General features: G+C 45.5%; 1 protein-coding gene across 1 annotated transcript in view; it reads right to left on the reverse strand.

Moving 5' to 3' along the window:
* The window catches only part of LOC149447645 (adhesion G protein-coupled receptor F5-like), a 145,744-nt gene that overhangs the window by 20,428 nt on the left and 108,700 nt on the right, over nucleotides 1-16,616 (reverse strand). Inside the window, exon 11 of the mRNA XM_089652268.1 lies at nucleotides 13,087-13,266. Within this exon, the coding sequence (XP_089508394.1) occupies nucleotides 13,087-13,266 (180 nt within the window). The remainder of the gene's footprint in view (nucleotides 1-13,086; nucleotides 13,267-16,616) is intronic.

The following is a 16,616-nucleotide window of genomic DNA, read 5'->3' on the forward strand; positions in this document are numbered from 1 at the left end:
CTCCTTAATCCTCCTCCTCTCTTATGCAACTCATAAAAAGACAAGAAAGCCTTCCATAGTGTAGTAAGTTTTAATAGGCAAAGTAAAAAGTGACAAAGTAAACCACTCACATGCTCCTTTCCATAAACAAGCGTTTTTCCCAGCCTGTGGGTAGATATGCATGCACCTGGGGGAATCCAATATGGCCACTGTGTCCGGACATACGTCACCAGGAAGTAGACAAACCGACGCGTTGCGTCACGTGCGTCGTGACTTCATCACCTGATGAAGTCACGACGCACGTGACGCAACGCGTCGGTTTGTCTACTTCCTGGTGACGTATGTCCGGACACAGTGGCCATATTGGATTCCCCCAGGTGCATGCATATCTACCCACAGGCTGGGAAAAACGCTTGTTTATGGAAAGGAGCATGTGAGTGGTTTACTTTGTCACTTTTTACTTTGCCTATTAAAACTTACTACACTATGGAAGGCTTTCTTGTCTTTTTATGAGTTGCATAAGAGAGGAGGAGGATTAAGGAGTCTGCCAGAGGAATACACCACTGAGGTGGTAACTGCTTTGAGGCCCTGTGTGGGTCGAGGAAGGGAGGTGAGCAGGCATTGCTGCCATTTGAAGGAGAGTACTTGCACTTAGAAGTGGAGATCACGTGTGTGTTCCAGCTTAAAGCACAGTCACATGCATGGAATATTTTTTCACCTTTGATATTGTTTTTTTCACTTATGGCATATATTAGTTATGTTTGATTTAGACACCATTGTATGTGGCCAATTATTCTGTTTTCATGTATATATACTTTGTTTAGTATATCTGATTTATGCACTACATATTTAGGTTCTTAATGTGTGATATTTAGCTATTATAGTCATTTTGGTTGACATTATTTTTTCTATCCACTAGAGGGAGTTCACATATTTTTAATATATATAGTGGTCACTTTGATTTACTATTATACTTTATGGAGACACATGATTGTATTCATGAGATACAAGCGCTTCACTAATTTTATGTTTATTTCTTGCACTTATTGGTATTAGTTAAAGTGACAGCAGCTGTATTGTGTTAGTTATTCCCATGAGCGCAGGAGGATCCCATACCATTTATAATCCTTAGATTGTTTAGGTACAGTTAACTGTCTTTTGACTCTATGACTCTTTAATGACTGGCATAGTACCACTGGATTGGCGTAAGGTCAATGTGGTGCCAATATTGAAAAAGGGGTCAAAATCTTTACCAAATAATTATATACCTGTTAGTTTAACATCTATAGCTGGGAAGATACTGGAGAGTTTAATGAAAGACCACATACTGTAGATGAGTTCTTGCTCACAGTTCCCCACACATGGCTAATGTGTAAGGTAAAGTCTACAGGCTTGGGAAAATCCATATAAGTGGATAGAAAACTGGCTAAAAGATCATATTCAGAGAGTAGTGGTTAATGATTTATATTCTGCATGGTTTAGGGTTGTCAGTGGTGTACCCCAAGGTTCAGTGTTGGGACCCTTACTGTTTAATATATTTATAAATGATATAGGGTCTGGGATTAAAAATACCATTTCAGTCTTTGCAGATGACACCAAGCTGTGAAGCGAAATAACATCCTTACAGGATGTCTCCAACTTACAAGCTGACCTCAATGCACTGTTTAATTGGGCAACTATGTGGCAAATGAGGTTTAATGTTGATAAATGTAAGTGTCAGGGCTCCGGGTATGACCAAAGGTGTGTGGACTGACACAGGGAAACGCAGGCTTCAGATATGGTATAAACAATATGATTTATTAAGACTAACAATACAAAACACAGTGCAAAACTAAACATAAACACAGTGCAAACAATCCAAACCAAACCACCTACAGATAACAATATATACAATGCAAGAGTCGTCAGGCAGGCCAGGTCAGTAGCAAACGGAGTACCAGGAACAGGCGGGAGAGTGCTCGGGGTCACAAGCTGGGTTCAGTAACTCACGGGCAGTGCGGTGCAGAGGGTCAGGCAGAGAATGGTTAGGGTCACAAGCCAGGGATCAAACAGGAGAAGTCAGCAGAGGTCAGGATCAGGCAGGGTCGGCAACAAGTCAGGCAGAAACAGGAACAGGAACACAGGATACAAGATACAGGGGCCCATGGAAAAACACACACCAAGGCCCTGACTGTGAGTCTGGCCATTCCTTAAATACAGCCCCTGCAATCAGCTTCAGGTGTTTGGCTGACTGCAGGGGTGAGTCTCTGATTGCTGAGAGCACCCACTGGCCAGCCCTGGTACTGCAGCCCACAAGTCCCACCACTATTGGCAAGTCCATTCCTGACAGTAAGGTTCTGCACTTGGGGGCTAAGAATATGCATGCATCATAATACTAGGGGGGTACAACTGGGGGAATCAATGGTGGAGAAGGATCTGGGAGTTCTGGTAGATCACAAGCTTAATAATGGCATGCAATGCCAAGCTGCAGCTTCTAAAGTGAGCAAAATCTTCTCTTGTATTAATAGAGGTTGTCAGGGATTGCGGGACTCGCCGCAGGGCACGGGTCTATGCGTGCGCAGATTGCCTAGGCGCACCAATGTGCAGGCACTAGGACCTGGGCGCCCACAATTGCGGCTGCGCATGCGCACTCGCGCACGCAGGCACGTGCCTGGCACCAATGACGGTGCAGGGCACGCTATTTAAACTAGCTAGGCGGTGACCAGGTTGCCGGAAGGTCTAGTTCCTGTCTCTGAAGTGAGTTCCTAGTTGCCGACCCTGCCTGTCCTGATTCCTGCTGACCATCTCCTGCTCTGATCCCTGGCTCGTTCCTGACTATTCCTCTGCTCACCCCTTTGTTATTGGACCTCCTGTTGCTGAACCTTGGCTCGTGACCCGGTTACTCTTCGCCTACTGCTCTGTACCGATCTGCCTCCATCGTTACCGACCCGGCTTGTCTGACCACGCATATTCCTGACTGTCATCCATCCTGCACGGGTCCAGGACCTGCCAGCCCCTTCACATCAGGCTCACCCCTGGCACATGCCCTCAGCGGGACCCCTCTACCACAGTTGAGTGCACTCAGGGTCCGCGACCTGGTCTCAGTCTTGCACCAAGTCCATCCCACCATCAGGGGCTCTGGTGAAGAGGCAGACTGGGGCTTAGACTCCGCGTCCTGGGGAATCTTCGTTCTGTGGGTCAATAGAGATCCCGCCGGACGGTGCATGACAGTACCTTGCAGCCATGACTGAGCCTGGAAGGGGTGCTTCCCCTTTAGATGACATATACCAACACCTGGTGACCCTCACACAAGGGGTTAAAGCCCTACAAGAGGGTTATACATATCTGGAGGACCGCATTCAGACTTTAGCCCCACTGACATCCCCGACCAGGCATTCTGGGGAATCTCCTGGGGGGACAGCGGTCTCAACACCCGCACGAGAACCCTGTGTCCCCACACCGGAACATTTTAACGGGAATCAAAGCAGATTTAGGGCATTTCGTAACTCATGCCAACTGTACTTCGACCTTCAGCCGCGGACATTCTCATCTGAGTCCATAAGGGTGGGGTTCGTCATTTCCCTACTACAGTATGAATCCCAGAGCTGGGGCCCACCGCCTATTAGAGACCCGTCATCCGCACTTAAACTCGGTAACGTTATTTTTTGAGGTGATGGCACTATTGTATGATGACCCGCAGCAGGCAGCGACGGCTGAGACAGCTTTACACACCCTGAGGCAAGGTCACCGAGCAGTGGAAGACTATGCTTCTGAGTTCAGGCATTCGGGTAGTGACACCCAATGGAATGATGCGGCCCTGCATCACCAATTCCGCATGGGTCTATCCAAGTCACTTAAGGACAAGCTGGCCCGAGTAGACATACCCGATACTCTCGAGGGCTTGATAACCTTGGCTATTCAAATCGATCAACCTGGATGCTACCTCGTGCTCCGGCCCAGCCTAATTCCTTTTTGGATAAACGGAACCAGGAGTGTACAGATGCACCTGAGCCTAGGATGTCAGGAGGGACGCGGCCCTCACTAACACCTGCAGAAAGCCAGAGGCATCAGGTAAACCATCTCTGCCTTTATTGTGGGGAAGCAGGCCATGTGGTGCGTACCTGTCCAGCCAAGATGGGTAAGTGTACGTCTGTTTTTTTCTACGGTAGCCCCCAATGGTCCTAGCAGCACCAGTTACTTAGCTGTGCCTGTCTCACTTCAGCTTCCTGGGAGAACTGTCAGCAACGGCAATTGTGGATTCCGGAGCATGTTGCTGCTTCATAGATTTAGACTTTGCAGCTCAGCAGCAGATCCCCCTACAGACGAAGGAGGTTGGGTTAAATATCTTCCTGGCCGATGGGTCCCGTATTAGGTCAGGGCTGGTAGACCGTGAAACCCCACCTATCCGCACTACAGTGGTGACCCACCACCAGGAATTCCTTCACCTGGATGCCATTGCATCCCCATTGTTCCCAATTATCCTGGGGCTCCCTTGGCTACGAGCCCATGATCCCCAGATTAATTGGAAGGCGGGGTCAATTCACTTCCAGTCATCCTACTGCCAACAGTATTGTCTCCCTAAGACTTCCCCGGCCCCGCAGGCCTTGTTGTGTATGGATGCGGATGCAGAACTGGCTCAAGTCATTCCCTCGGCTTACCATAGTTACCTGGATGTGTTTAGTAAGTGGGGGGCAGATATTCTTCCTCCGCACCGAGCTTACGACTGCCCAATTGACCTCCTCCCGGGGTCTGAAATACTGTTTGGGCAAAAATTTCCCTTGTTAGAGCGGGAGCTAGGGGTACTGAAGGGCTACATAGACGAAAACCTCCGTAAGGGGTTTATTCGGCCCTCCACATCACCAGCTGGGGCTGGTATTTTCTTTGTGGAGAAGGACAAATCCCTAAGACCCTGTGTAGATTACCGGGAATTAAATAAAATAACAGTTAAAAATCGCTACCCTCTTCCTTTGGTCCCCGAACTGTTTCAAAGATTAAAATCAGCTTCTGTCTTTACCAAACTGGATTTGAGAGGTACTTATAATCTAGTCCGTGTCAGAGAGGGTGACGAATGGAAGACAGCATTCCGTACCAGGTTCGGGCATTTCGAGTACCTGGTCATGCCCTTCAGCTTATGTAATGCACCCGCTACTTTCCAACATTTCATAAATGACGTGTTCAGGGACTATCTGGATATCTTTGTCTTCATCTACTTAGACGACATTCTGATCTTCTCCTCGTCCTTGGAGGTCCATAGAGGTCACGTAAGGTGCGTGTTGGAACAACTTCGCCAACATGGCCTGTATGCCAAGGCAGACAAGTGCTGTTTTGAAAAGCGCAGCATTTCTTTTTTAGGACTGACCATCTCCACCACAGGAGTGGCCATGGATCCCCAGAAAATCTCGGCTATCTTGGATTGGCCAGTCCCCACCGATAAAAAGGCTGTTCAGCGATTCATTGGCTTCGCCAATTTTTATAGAAAGTTCATCAAGAACTTTTCAGGTCTGGTGTCCCCATCACACAGCTGTCAAGGCAGGGGGTTCGCTTCCAACGGACACCTGAAGCGCAGGTAGCATTTGAAGCGTTGAAAAAAATTATTCACCGCAGCTCCTATCCTGAGCCACTCGGATCCTTCTTTACCTTATAGCCTGGAGGTGGACGCATCCCAGAACGCAGTAGGGGCAGTCCTGTCTCAAACGAAGGGCATTAAGGAGCTCATGCACCCAGTGGCCTTCTTTTCTAGGAAACTGACCACTGCGGAAAGAAACTATGATATCAGGGATCGGGAACTCCTGGCAATCAAGGTGGCACTGGAGGAGTGGAGGTACCTGCTAGGGGGGGCTACACACCCAATCTTGACCTTTACGGACCACAAAAACGTAGAGTACTTGAGGACGGCAAAGCGCTTAAGACCACGTCAGGCCAGGTGGGCACTATTCTTTTTGAGATTTACATTCCACATTACCTATAGGCCAGGGTCAAAGAATACAAAGCCCGATGCACTCTCCCGCATGTTTGAGGACCCTGAAGAGATCTCCAAACCTGATACTATTCTGTCCTCCGGGAATTTCCTAGTCCTCTAAACCGAGCTTGGTTCCAAATTGCAAACCGCATCCGTAGGAATGCCAAGTCCACCCGGTATTCCCTTACTGAACAGGGAGGGACTTTTTTGGAAGGAAGGACAGATCGTGGTACCCGAGGAAGCCTGTACCTTGGTACTGGGCTATTGCCACGACCACCCATTAGCGGGGCATTTTGGAGTACGTAAGACCCTGGAACTATTACAACGCACGTTCTGGTGGCCAAATATGGTCAAGGATTGTGAAGTGTATGTTAGAACCTGTGCCATTTGCCAAAGAAACAAGCCCACTAGGAACAAAGCCTGGGGTCTACTACGACCTCTTCCGATACCCGACAGGCCATGCAGAATGATATCTATTGATTTTATTGTATTTTATTACTTCCATCCTCTCAGGATCACACAGCAATCTTTGTGATTGTGGATCGCTTGTCTAAGATGGCCCATTTTGTACCATTAAAAAGCACGCCTACGGCCCTTGAGACAGCGTGGGTTTTTATTAAGGAGGTGGTAAGGCTCCATGGAATTCCCAAGGATATTGTGTCAGACAGGGGGGTTCAGTTCACGTCTAGATTCTGGAAGGCCCTATGTGAAACCTTAGGAATTAAGCTGTCCTTTTCATCAGCTTATCACCCACAAACCAATGGCCAGACGGAACGGACGAATCAAACCCTGGAGCAGTACCTCAGATGCTATACCACCTTCCTCCAAGATGACTGGTTAATGCTCCTGCCGCTGGCGGAGTTAGCATACAACAATGTGAGCCATTCTGCTACGACGCAATCCCCGTTTTTTGCAAATTATGGGTTTCACCCCATATTCTTGCCAGACCTGATTCTGGAGGTCACAGTTTCTGCTACGCAGGATATGTTAAATTTTTTCTCCTCTAATAGCAAGGTGTTGCAAGAGGCAATGGCAAAAGCCCAGGATGACAATAAAAAGGCTTTTGATAGGAAGAGAAGAGGGGAATTAAGCTTGCACCCAGGGGACCAGGGCTGGTTAGCCACGACTAATTTAAAAATGTCCTGCCCATCGAGGAAACTGGCACCTAAGTTCCTGGGTCCTTTCCAGGTGAGACGCAAGGTTAATGAAGTCGCCTACGAACTCACACTCCCTGAATCTCTTAAAGTTCATCCGGTTTTTCATGTGTCTCTATTAAAACCGGCGACACCAGACCCCTTTTCGGATCATAGGTCTAGACCCCTGGAGGCTATAAACATCAACGGAGAGGAGGGGTTTGAGGTAGAGGCAATCCTAGATTGTAGGAAAAGGGGAGGCCAGACTCAGTTTCTTGTTAAATGGAAGGGTTATGGTTCAGAGGAAAATCCGTGGGAACCAGACCAAAACGTTCATGCCCCAAGACTTGTTCTGGAATTTTTTCGAAATCAGCCACTGAAAAGGGGTCAGTTGGGCATCTGGAGGCTGTCCGTAGGGGGGGGGGCAATGTCAGGGATTGCGGGTCTCGCCGCAGCGCACGAGTCTGTGCGTGCGCAGATTGCCTAGGCGCACCAATGTGCAGGCACTAGGACCTGGGCACTCGCGCACGCGGGTGCGTGCCTGGCACCAATGATGGTGCAGGGTGCACTATTTAAACTAGCCAGGCGGTGACCAGGTTGCCGTAAGGTCTAGTTCCTGTTTCTGAAGTGAGTTCCTAGTTGCGACCTGGTCTCAGTCTTCACCAAGTCCATCCCCACCATCAGGGGCTCTGATGAAGAGGCAGACTGGGGCTTAGACTCCGCGTCCTGGGGAATCTCGTTCTGTGGGTCACTAGAGGTATAGACTCCAGAGAGAGAGATATCATATTACCCTGGTACAAATCATTAGTAAGATGTCATCTGGAATATGCAGTTCAGTTTTGGGCACCAATTCACAAAAAGAACATTGGGGAACTGGAGAAAGTACAGAGAAGGGCAACCAAAATGATAAGAGGCATGGAGGGGCTCAGCTATGAGGAAAGACGAGAGGAACTGAATATATGCTCTCTAGAGAAGAGGATATTAAGGGGGGATATGATCAACATGTATAAATACATCAGTGGTTCATATAGTGAAGTCGGTGGATAGTTATTCACACTGAGTTCATCACAGAGGACAAGGGGGCACTCTTTAAATCTGGAGGAAAAGAGATTTAATCTCCAAATACAGAAAGGTTTCTTCACAGTAAGAGCTGTGATAATGTGGAATAGACTCTCTCAAGAATTGGTTCTGGCCAGCTAAGTGGATTGCTTAAAAAAAGGCCTTACTTCTTTCTTGGATAAACAGAATATAACTGGTTACTAACATTTATAGGTAAAGTTAATCCAGGGAATATCCGATTGCCTCTTGGGGGATCAGGAAGGAATTTTTTCCCCTGCAGGAGCAAATTGAATCATGCTTTGCTGGGTTTTTTGCCTTCCTCTGGAACAACTGTGGGCATAAGGTTATAACTTTTTTTATGGTTGAACTAGATGGACTTTTGTCTTTTTTCAGCCAGACTAACTATGTAACTGTAATTTTACTTTGCCAACAGAAAGAAAAACTGCAAGTACAGCAAAGAATGACAGTTAAGAGGTTGCTGTTCAATTTAGCTGCAACTCTGCTTGCTTAACCGCTCTCTCCAGTGTATGTATATAAACATACTAAAGGTCCTAAATGTCTGCTGTGGGCAGTCAGCATTCCCAGACTTGCTGGGTAAATGGGAGAGCCTGGGAATGGTGATGGGCAGTAGAGGGAGGGTGGCCCTCTTGCAAGCCCTGTAAACGTGATCAGGTTGCTGTAGCCTGTGGGCTGAAAAAAAAAAAAAAACTATATCAGATTCCTCCATTCACATTGATCAATGTGGACATAGAAATCTCTGCCAGAAAAAAAGGAAAAAAGTATATGCCATGCATAGGAGCTACTGCCAACTGACCACCCCCTGCTCTTAATGCTGGACATACACATTCTTTTTTTTTTTAACTGCGGATGGAAAAAAATCTCCCCACGCAGTGCTGCAAGCACTGACATTTGTATTTTGAGAGCAGCACTCTGCTCCTGTCACAATACACACATCAGTGCTGCAGCTGATAGGCGTTCCTGCAAACCCAACAACAACTGTAACAACATAACATTACCTCAATAAAACAACACTTTTTTTAAATTTTTTTATGTAAGTTAACCACTTGCCCTCCAGAGGATTTACCCCCCTTCCTCACCAGGCAATTTTTTGCGTTATGGCGCTGCATTACTTTAACTGACAATTGCGCTGTCATGCAACGCTGCACCCAAATTAAATGTATGTCCTTTTTCCCACTAATTGAGCTTTCTTTTGGTGGTATTTGATGACCCGTGCATTTTTTATTTTTTGTGCTATAAAGAAAAAAAGTCGAAAATTTTGAGAAAAAAAACAATATTTTTGACTTTTTGCTAATAAACATGTTCAGTAAAAAAAAATCAAATTTCATCATAAATTTAGGCCAAAATGTATTCTACTCTGTTTTTGCTAAAAAAAATCCTAATACATGTAAATTAATTGGTTTACGTGAAAGTTATAACGTTTACAAATGGCGGTATATATACTGGGCTTTTTTAATTTAGTTTTTATTTTTACTAGTAATGGCGGCGATCAGCAACTTATAGCGGGACTGTGGTGGGCATTTTGACACTGGGGGAACTGACTTGGTGTCACTGACATCCCCAGTGACACCAATACAGTGATCAATTCTAACAAAAAGCACTGACACTGTACTAATGGCACTGGGCAGGAAGAAGTTAACGTGGGGTGATCAAAGGGTTTACTGTGTGCTGAGTGTGTGTACGTGAAGTTTACAGTGAATGTAAACACACTGCTTTGCATGGCTCTGCTATGTAAAGCCATGCATAGCAGTGTGCAGAAGCTGACAGGGGAGAGAACAGTATTGTTTACTTACAGTTCTCCTCCCTTGTCGGTAATACTTGGCGATCACCGTGTGCAGCGAGTAATCACCGGCCGGGACCTGGTGATTGACAGCTACGCGCACGCCCCCTACCCAGAATTGCAAAATCATATATATATATATATATATATATATATATATATATATATGATTTTGCGCACCCATGCCGCCCTGTAGCAGTATTACTGCTATAGGGGGAACGGGAAGCGGTTGGTGGCCAGACCATTTTTTACATTTTTTCAATTGTTTTTTTTTCTTGTCCCTTACAGCTTTCAGAGTTTGTGAAAGACTCCCTAAAACCATACATTTTCTGGAAGCTTCAGGGGTGGATCGGTGGGTAGGATCGGTGCGGGGGTGTGGGGTGAGGTGGTAGTTTAGGGAGACTCAGTGCTGCAGGGTTTATTTAGGTTGGGAAGGGGGAAAATGGAGCAGCAAGGGTGAATTGTAGTTGAGCCCTGGTTCACACTAATGCGATGCAGAATTTGCAGCGTTTTCTGTGCGAATTCTGCACCACATCACTTTCGCACCCTGTTCATATGTTAACAACCGTCCCGAAACCGGTCAGCAAAATGCTGTGCAATGTGCAGAATTGGATTTCATAGGTGTGAATACCCATGCCATCCAATTCTAGTGCGGACCCAAAAACGGGTCCTTCACATTTTTGGTGCGGGTGCAGTGCGATTAGAGCCATACAAAATGCACCGATTGCAGCGCAAGCAAATCGCATATGATCTCCTAGATTGTAAGCTCCAAGGAGCAGGTCCCTCGAACCCCTCGTGTATCACATTGTATTGTTATTGTACTGTCGCATTTACTGTCTCCCATTGTAATGTACAGCACTGAGCGAACTGTTGGCGCTTTATAAATACTGCATAATAATAATTTGCTCAGGAATGCGGTGCGGTTCCTGTAGAATCACATGCGATATACCGCACCGCATATATGTAAACCCAGGCTGACAGTGGAGGAATGTGTTGGGCGGGGGGGGGGGAGAAGTCCCAGCAAATTGGCGGAGGCAGGGGAAGGGGGGGTGCCAAATTTTTTGGTAAATAGTTCTGATCAGAGGATGTTCATGAAGTGACCATGAGCTTATAACAGAGGATGAATGCAGATCTGTACAGGGTACGGACCTGGCCAGCTGAAGGCAATGTTGTAGGTCTGGACGCCGTATGGACCTGGTAGTGAACGGGTTAAAGGTGGAGACGTAGAGCAATCCCCTTTCTGACCTACAATATTGCCCGTTCTGACCTATTATAACCTTGAGGTCAGTGCTAGTGTGAGCGGATTTATTCATGTGGTGATTGCACTTGTGTCACGAGTGGAAAATCACGACTTAATTTATTGCACCATTTAATATATTACACCATTCACTGAAGATTAAAGACTTTCTTTTCATGCACTTTTTTTTACTGATTTTCACTAATATTTTTATGAAGATTATGATGAACTTTGTTGCAAGGGTTATATTGTATATATTGATATAAATTGGTATAAATTTGAGTGCAAGGCCCCTTTAACAGAGGCGTTCTGTTTGTTCGTTTTTCATCCATGCGCTGACGGATGAAAAACGGACATCTATGCATCTCTATGGAAAAACGGATGATCATCTGTTTACATCCACATCTGTCTTTTGAAACGGATCAAAGCCCTATTTTTGTTCTGTTAAACAAACAAAATGGACAAAAAATGAATGTAATCAGACAAACAGCCCGTATCTTCATCTGTTTTTGCATTGGTAGTGAATGGAAAAAACTGATGGAAAAACTGGTGGAAAACTGATCCGTTTTTTTCTTTGAAGTAAAGTGACTGAACTGATGAAACAAATGGAACGCCCGTGTGAAAGGACCTTAATAGCACTTCACATATTTATAAATATTTCAGCATAGCACTATTCTTCTGCATAGAAGATCTGCATAGAAGAAAACAAAGTATAATGAGAGCCCAGACCCATGACTTGCCAAAGTCATGCAACTGGCCTATCTTCCAAACACTGAACTTTCTCTGCTGCAATAAAGTGTTACTAAACCCAGGACCCAGCATTCACTATATCTGGTCTCCCACAGTACACAGAACATGGAAATGCAATTATTTTAGTAAAAATAAACCGCTAAATACCTTTCTCATCAGTAGTTACAGCAGTCTTGTGATTTCTATCAGTGTCCAGCCCACCACTAGCTAAAGCTTGTAGGTGGAGATTTCTTTCTTCTCTAGGAGGATGGAAATCCCTGACCTCTGTCTGGACAGTGCTGATTGGCCCTGTGCTGATCACATGCACCCTCCCAAGAAAAAAAAAAACCTCTCTAGCAATACACACCAAGCTGAGCATGTGCATGCCTATGGTTCAGTCTGGAGATAAGAGATAGTCACTTGAAAAAGGGGAGGAAAATAGAAGAAAGGATCAGCCTTTCTACACAATGCAGATGATTAACCCCTTAGGTTCTACAGTGAGTATAACCAGCATACTTTACTGCATATACAGACTGATTTTACTGTTGTGGGTTTAGTAACACTTTAAGCTAAAAATGCAGAACAAAATGTGGACTAAACTATCATCTTTGAAAAGGCAAAGGAGAGCCTCTCATCATGTAAAAGCCTCCACTTTAATGTATCTAGATTCCAAGTGCAGACAGTTCCTTCTGTGTAATCACAAAGCCCTAACAAGTTTCACTCATATCAGAGTTTATTCAAGGGACTGTATGAGTAAGCTCTGATATGAGTGAAAGGTGTGAGTTTTTTTTTAAATACATAGATATCCTCTATATGTTCATGTTCTTCCATAAAAATAAATACTGTTAAATCTAGTAAACACATGTAAATTCATTTATTTTATTGTGACTGTGAGAAATAATGAAGAGTGGCGCTCCAAATATAAACATACAACAACGCAGTTACTTCAATGCTGCTGGGTGCCGGCATCCAAGAGGGCTTGTCCAGCCTTCTCAAACAGGGAGCCACACGCCAGTTGCCAGCACAATCACCATATATAGAAGAATGGCTTCAGCTTGTCTCTTCCCAAGCCAATGCTCTGACATGTTTCACCCTCCCACAGGCTTAGTCATGGCTATGGCTAAGCCCGCGGGAGGGTGAAATGCATCAGATGGGGTGTAGCTTGGGTGGAGGCGACTTCCCATTCCTTTTTGGCTGATATAGACAGGTTTACCTTCATCATTTCTGGCTCCACTGCTACGTTTGTGTTTGAGACTATGGATATGATGTTCACCATGAGCTGTAAAGTTTTAGTGGAGTCCTCAATGTTTTTTTTTTCGTTGAAGGCTGTGGTATTGATACTTTCAAGTAATTTCGGCATATCTGTCTGTACTGTCGGACCACCTATTATGTTCTAGTGTATAGTGATGGACAGAAGAAAGAAAAACATTGTTGAATTAGTTATCTTATACACTTCTTTTTGTGCAATCTTTTCTTCACACACTGTACACTTCAAAACATTAACAATGTAACATAAAGGGAAAATAGGTGCTTTACATCAATAGGGAGACAAAATATTAAATGTAACTGCTCAAACCTTTTATAAACTTAGAGCATTTTTTTCATCTTTACAATCACACGTAAGAGACTTTCTCTAAGGGCTGGCTCACACTATAAAAACGCAGTCCAGATGTGTTCCAGAGGCGTTTTTGCATGTGTGTTTTTGGCGCGTTCTGGTGCATTTTTGATGAGTTTTTACGTGTTCCAGTGCGTTTTTATGCATTACAGTTCATTTTTCCTCTCTTTTTCTTCAATTTAAATTGGGACATGTGCATTCCAGTGTGTTTGGTGCGTTTTGGTGCATTCCAGTGCATTCTGGTGCATTTTTGATGCGTTTTACTGCATTCCAGTACAGTTCCGTGCAGAAAAAATGCAGCATGTTCTACTTTTTTTTTCTGCAACTGGAACACACTGGAACTGCAAGCACTGATGTGAACTATGACATTGACAACCATATAACCAACTTTCTGTGCATTTTGGATACAGGAAAAAAGCAACTGAAACACATGTAGTGTGAACTGGCCCTAAGTGAAAGTGTGGCTTTAAGGGAACACAAAGCAGGGCTTCCTTTGATGCCAAACAATATAGCATAACAATAGGAAGCTGAGGCAGTGCCTGGGACACACTCGCCCCCATGTTATTTCCACTCACCAAATGCGGAAAATATCATACTGAACAAATCAATGTCATACAGGATTATGTTAGCACATATGAAAGGGTGACAGATCCATCAAAAATACTGTGTTTGGTATCACTGGACACAAAATATAATGCTGAACAATAATCTACCAGTTCCTAGAATACAACCTGCACATATTGGAAGATATTAATATTAGTATAAAACTGTATTTGGGACTTGATCATAAAACATGGCGATCTCCCAGCCATCACCTCTTAACCTCCCTGGCGGTATGATTATTTCAGATTTTTGGTGCTGAAAGCGGTACCATTATTTTGCATGGAAATTCGGCGTTTTATATTGTAGGCCTGTAATTCTTAGGAATAACTCAGTGAAATCTGTCCGAACAAGAGTTTAGTAAACATCCTGGGTATGTTAAAATTTGAAACGCGAAATCATAAATTATAATTTAATAAATAATCATAAAAAATAATAATATAAAATGTAATTAAATAATATAATCAAACCAAAAACATTGAAATTTGAAATATAGCGCCAAGTTCGCACATCACCGATCTTAGTCGCAAAATCTTTTTCAGTGTCTGATGACGAATTTCCCCACGAATCATCACTAAATTCTGCAAGTAGTTCTAATTTACTGTTGCTGTTCTCTAGCTGGTCTAAAATCACTTTTGACCTAAAGGGACGCTTTTTGGACGCCATGTACGTTTCTCAGTTTCCAGGCAGAAAGAACAGTAAAAATGCAGGCAGGGCACAGGACAAAGCACTCGGGACAAAATGTATGTGAAACGGTTTGATACAGTAATTATTATTATTATTATACAGTATTTATAAAGTGCCAATAGTTTGCTCAGCGCTGTACATTACAATGGGGGACAGAACAATAACAATACAATACAATACAAAACATGAGGGGATCGAGGGCCCTGCTCTTTCGAGCTTACAATCTAGGAGGGAGGGGATGGTAGCACAGGAGGAGAAAGCTGTGGGGGATGGAGTGGTAGGAAGAGTGAAGGAGGTCGGCAAGTTAGCAGGGGGGGGGGTAGGCTTCCCTGAAGAGGTGGGTTTTCAGGGTGCGCCTAAAGGAGAGGAGAGTAGGTGATAATCTGATAGGTTGGGGCAGGGAGTTCCAGAGGATGGGTGACACCCTGGAGAAGTCCTGGAGGCAGGCATGGGAGGAGGAGACCAGGGAACTAGAGAGAAGGAGGTCTTGTGAGGAGCAGAGTGTGCGTGTTGGGTGGTACTTGGATATTAGGTCGGTGATGTAGTTCGGGGCAGTATGGTGGACGGCTTTGTACGTCAGTGTTAGGATTTTGAATTTGATCCGTTGCACAATCGGAAGCCAGTGGAGGCACTGGCAGAGGGGGGTGGCGTAAACGGAGTGGTTGGAAAGGTGAATGAGTCTGGCAGCCGTATTCAGGATCGACTAAAGCAAGGATAGCCAGCGGCGAGGCAGTCCAGTAAGGAGAGAGTTGCAGTAATCGAGTCGTGATATGATGAGGGAGTGGATAAGCTGTTTAGTGGTTTCTGGGGTTAGGAACGTGCGTATTTTGGCGATGTTGCAGAGGTGGAGTCTGCATGAGTTTGTTAAAGATTGGACTTGGGCTGGAAGGATAGGTTGGAGTCCAGAATGACACCAAGTACTCTGGCCTGCGGGGCGGGTTTGATGGTGGCATTGTTGGATGTGATGGTGAAGTCCATGGGGGGTGGGGTGCGGGCTGGGGGGAAGACAAGAAACTCGGTTTTGGAGAGGTTCAGTTTAAGGAAGTGGAGCGACATCCAGTCTGATATGTCGCTCAGTAGGTGTGTGGTTCGGGCGGAGACTGAGGGGGTGAGGTGGGGGGTTGAGAGATAGATTTTTGTGTCGTCGGCATATAGGTGGTAGTTGAAGCCATGAGAGTGTATGAGTTGACCAAGGGAGGAGGTGTAGATGGAGAAGAGAAGGGGCCCGAGGACGGAGCCTTGAGGGACCCCAACAGAGAGGGGGAGTGAGGGGGAGGTGGTAGCATTATAGGTAATGCTGAAAGAGCGTTGTGACAGGTAGGATGAGAGCCAGGAGAGAGCAGAATCTTTGAGGCCGAGGGAGTGTAGTTTTTTGAGGAGGAGGGGGTGGTCGACTGTGTCGAAGGCTGCGGAGAGGTCAAGGAGTAGGAGCACTGAATAGTGGCCATTAGCTTTGGCGGTTAGCAGGTCATTGGAGAGTTTGAGTGAGGCAGTTTCGGTGGAGTGTAGGGGACGGATGCCGGACTGTAGGGGATCGAGGAGGTTGTTGTCGTTGAGCTGAGAGCTTAGGCGGGTGTAGACTAGGCGCTCGAGGAGTTTGGATGTGAATGGGAGCAGGGAGATGGGTCTGAGGTTGTTCGGGTCATTGGGGTCCAGGGAGGGCTTTTTAAGTATGGGGGTGATGTGTGCATGCTTCAGAGGGGAGGGGAAAGTGCCGGAGGAGAGGGAGAAATTAAAGATGTGGGTGAGGGAGCATAGGATGGAGGGGGAAGGAGGTTGTAGGAGTTGTGAGGGGATGGGGTCGAGGGGGCAGATGGTGAGGCGGGCATCAGAGAGGACCT

The sequence above is a fragment of the Staurois parvus genome, unplaced genomic scaffold (assembly GCF_062004578.1).
Source record: "Staurois parvus isolate SC_StPar_1 unplaced genomic scaffold, SC_StPar_1.0 ptg000678l, whole genome shotgun sequence".
NCBI classification, from domain to species: domain Eukaryota; kingdom Metazoa; phylum Chordata; class Amphibia; order Anura; family Ranidae; genus Staurois; species Staurois parvus.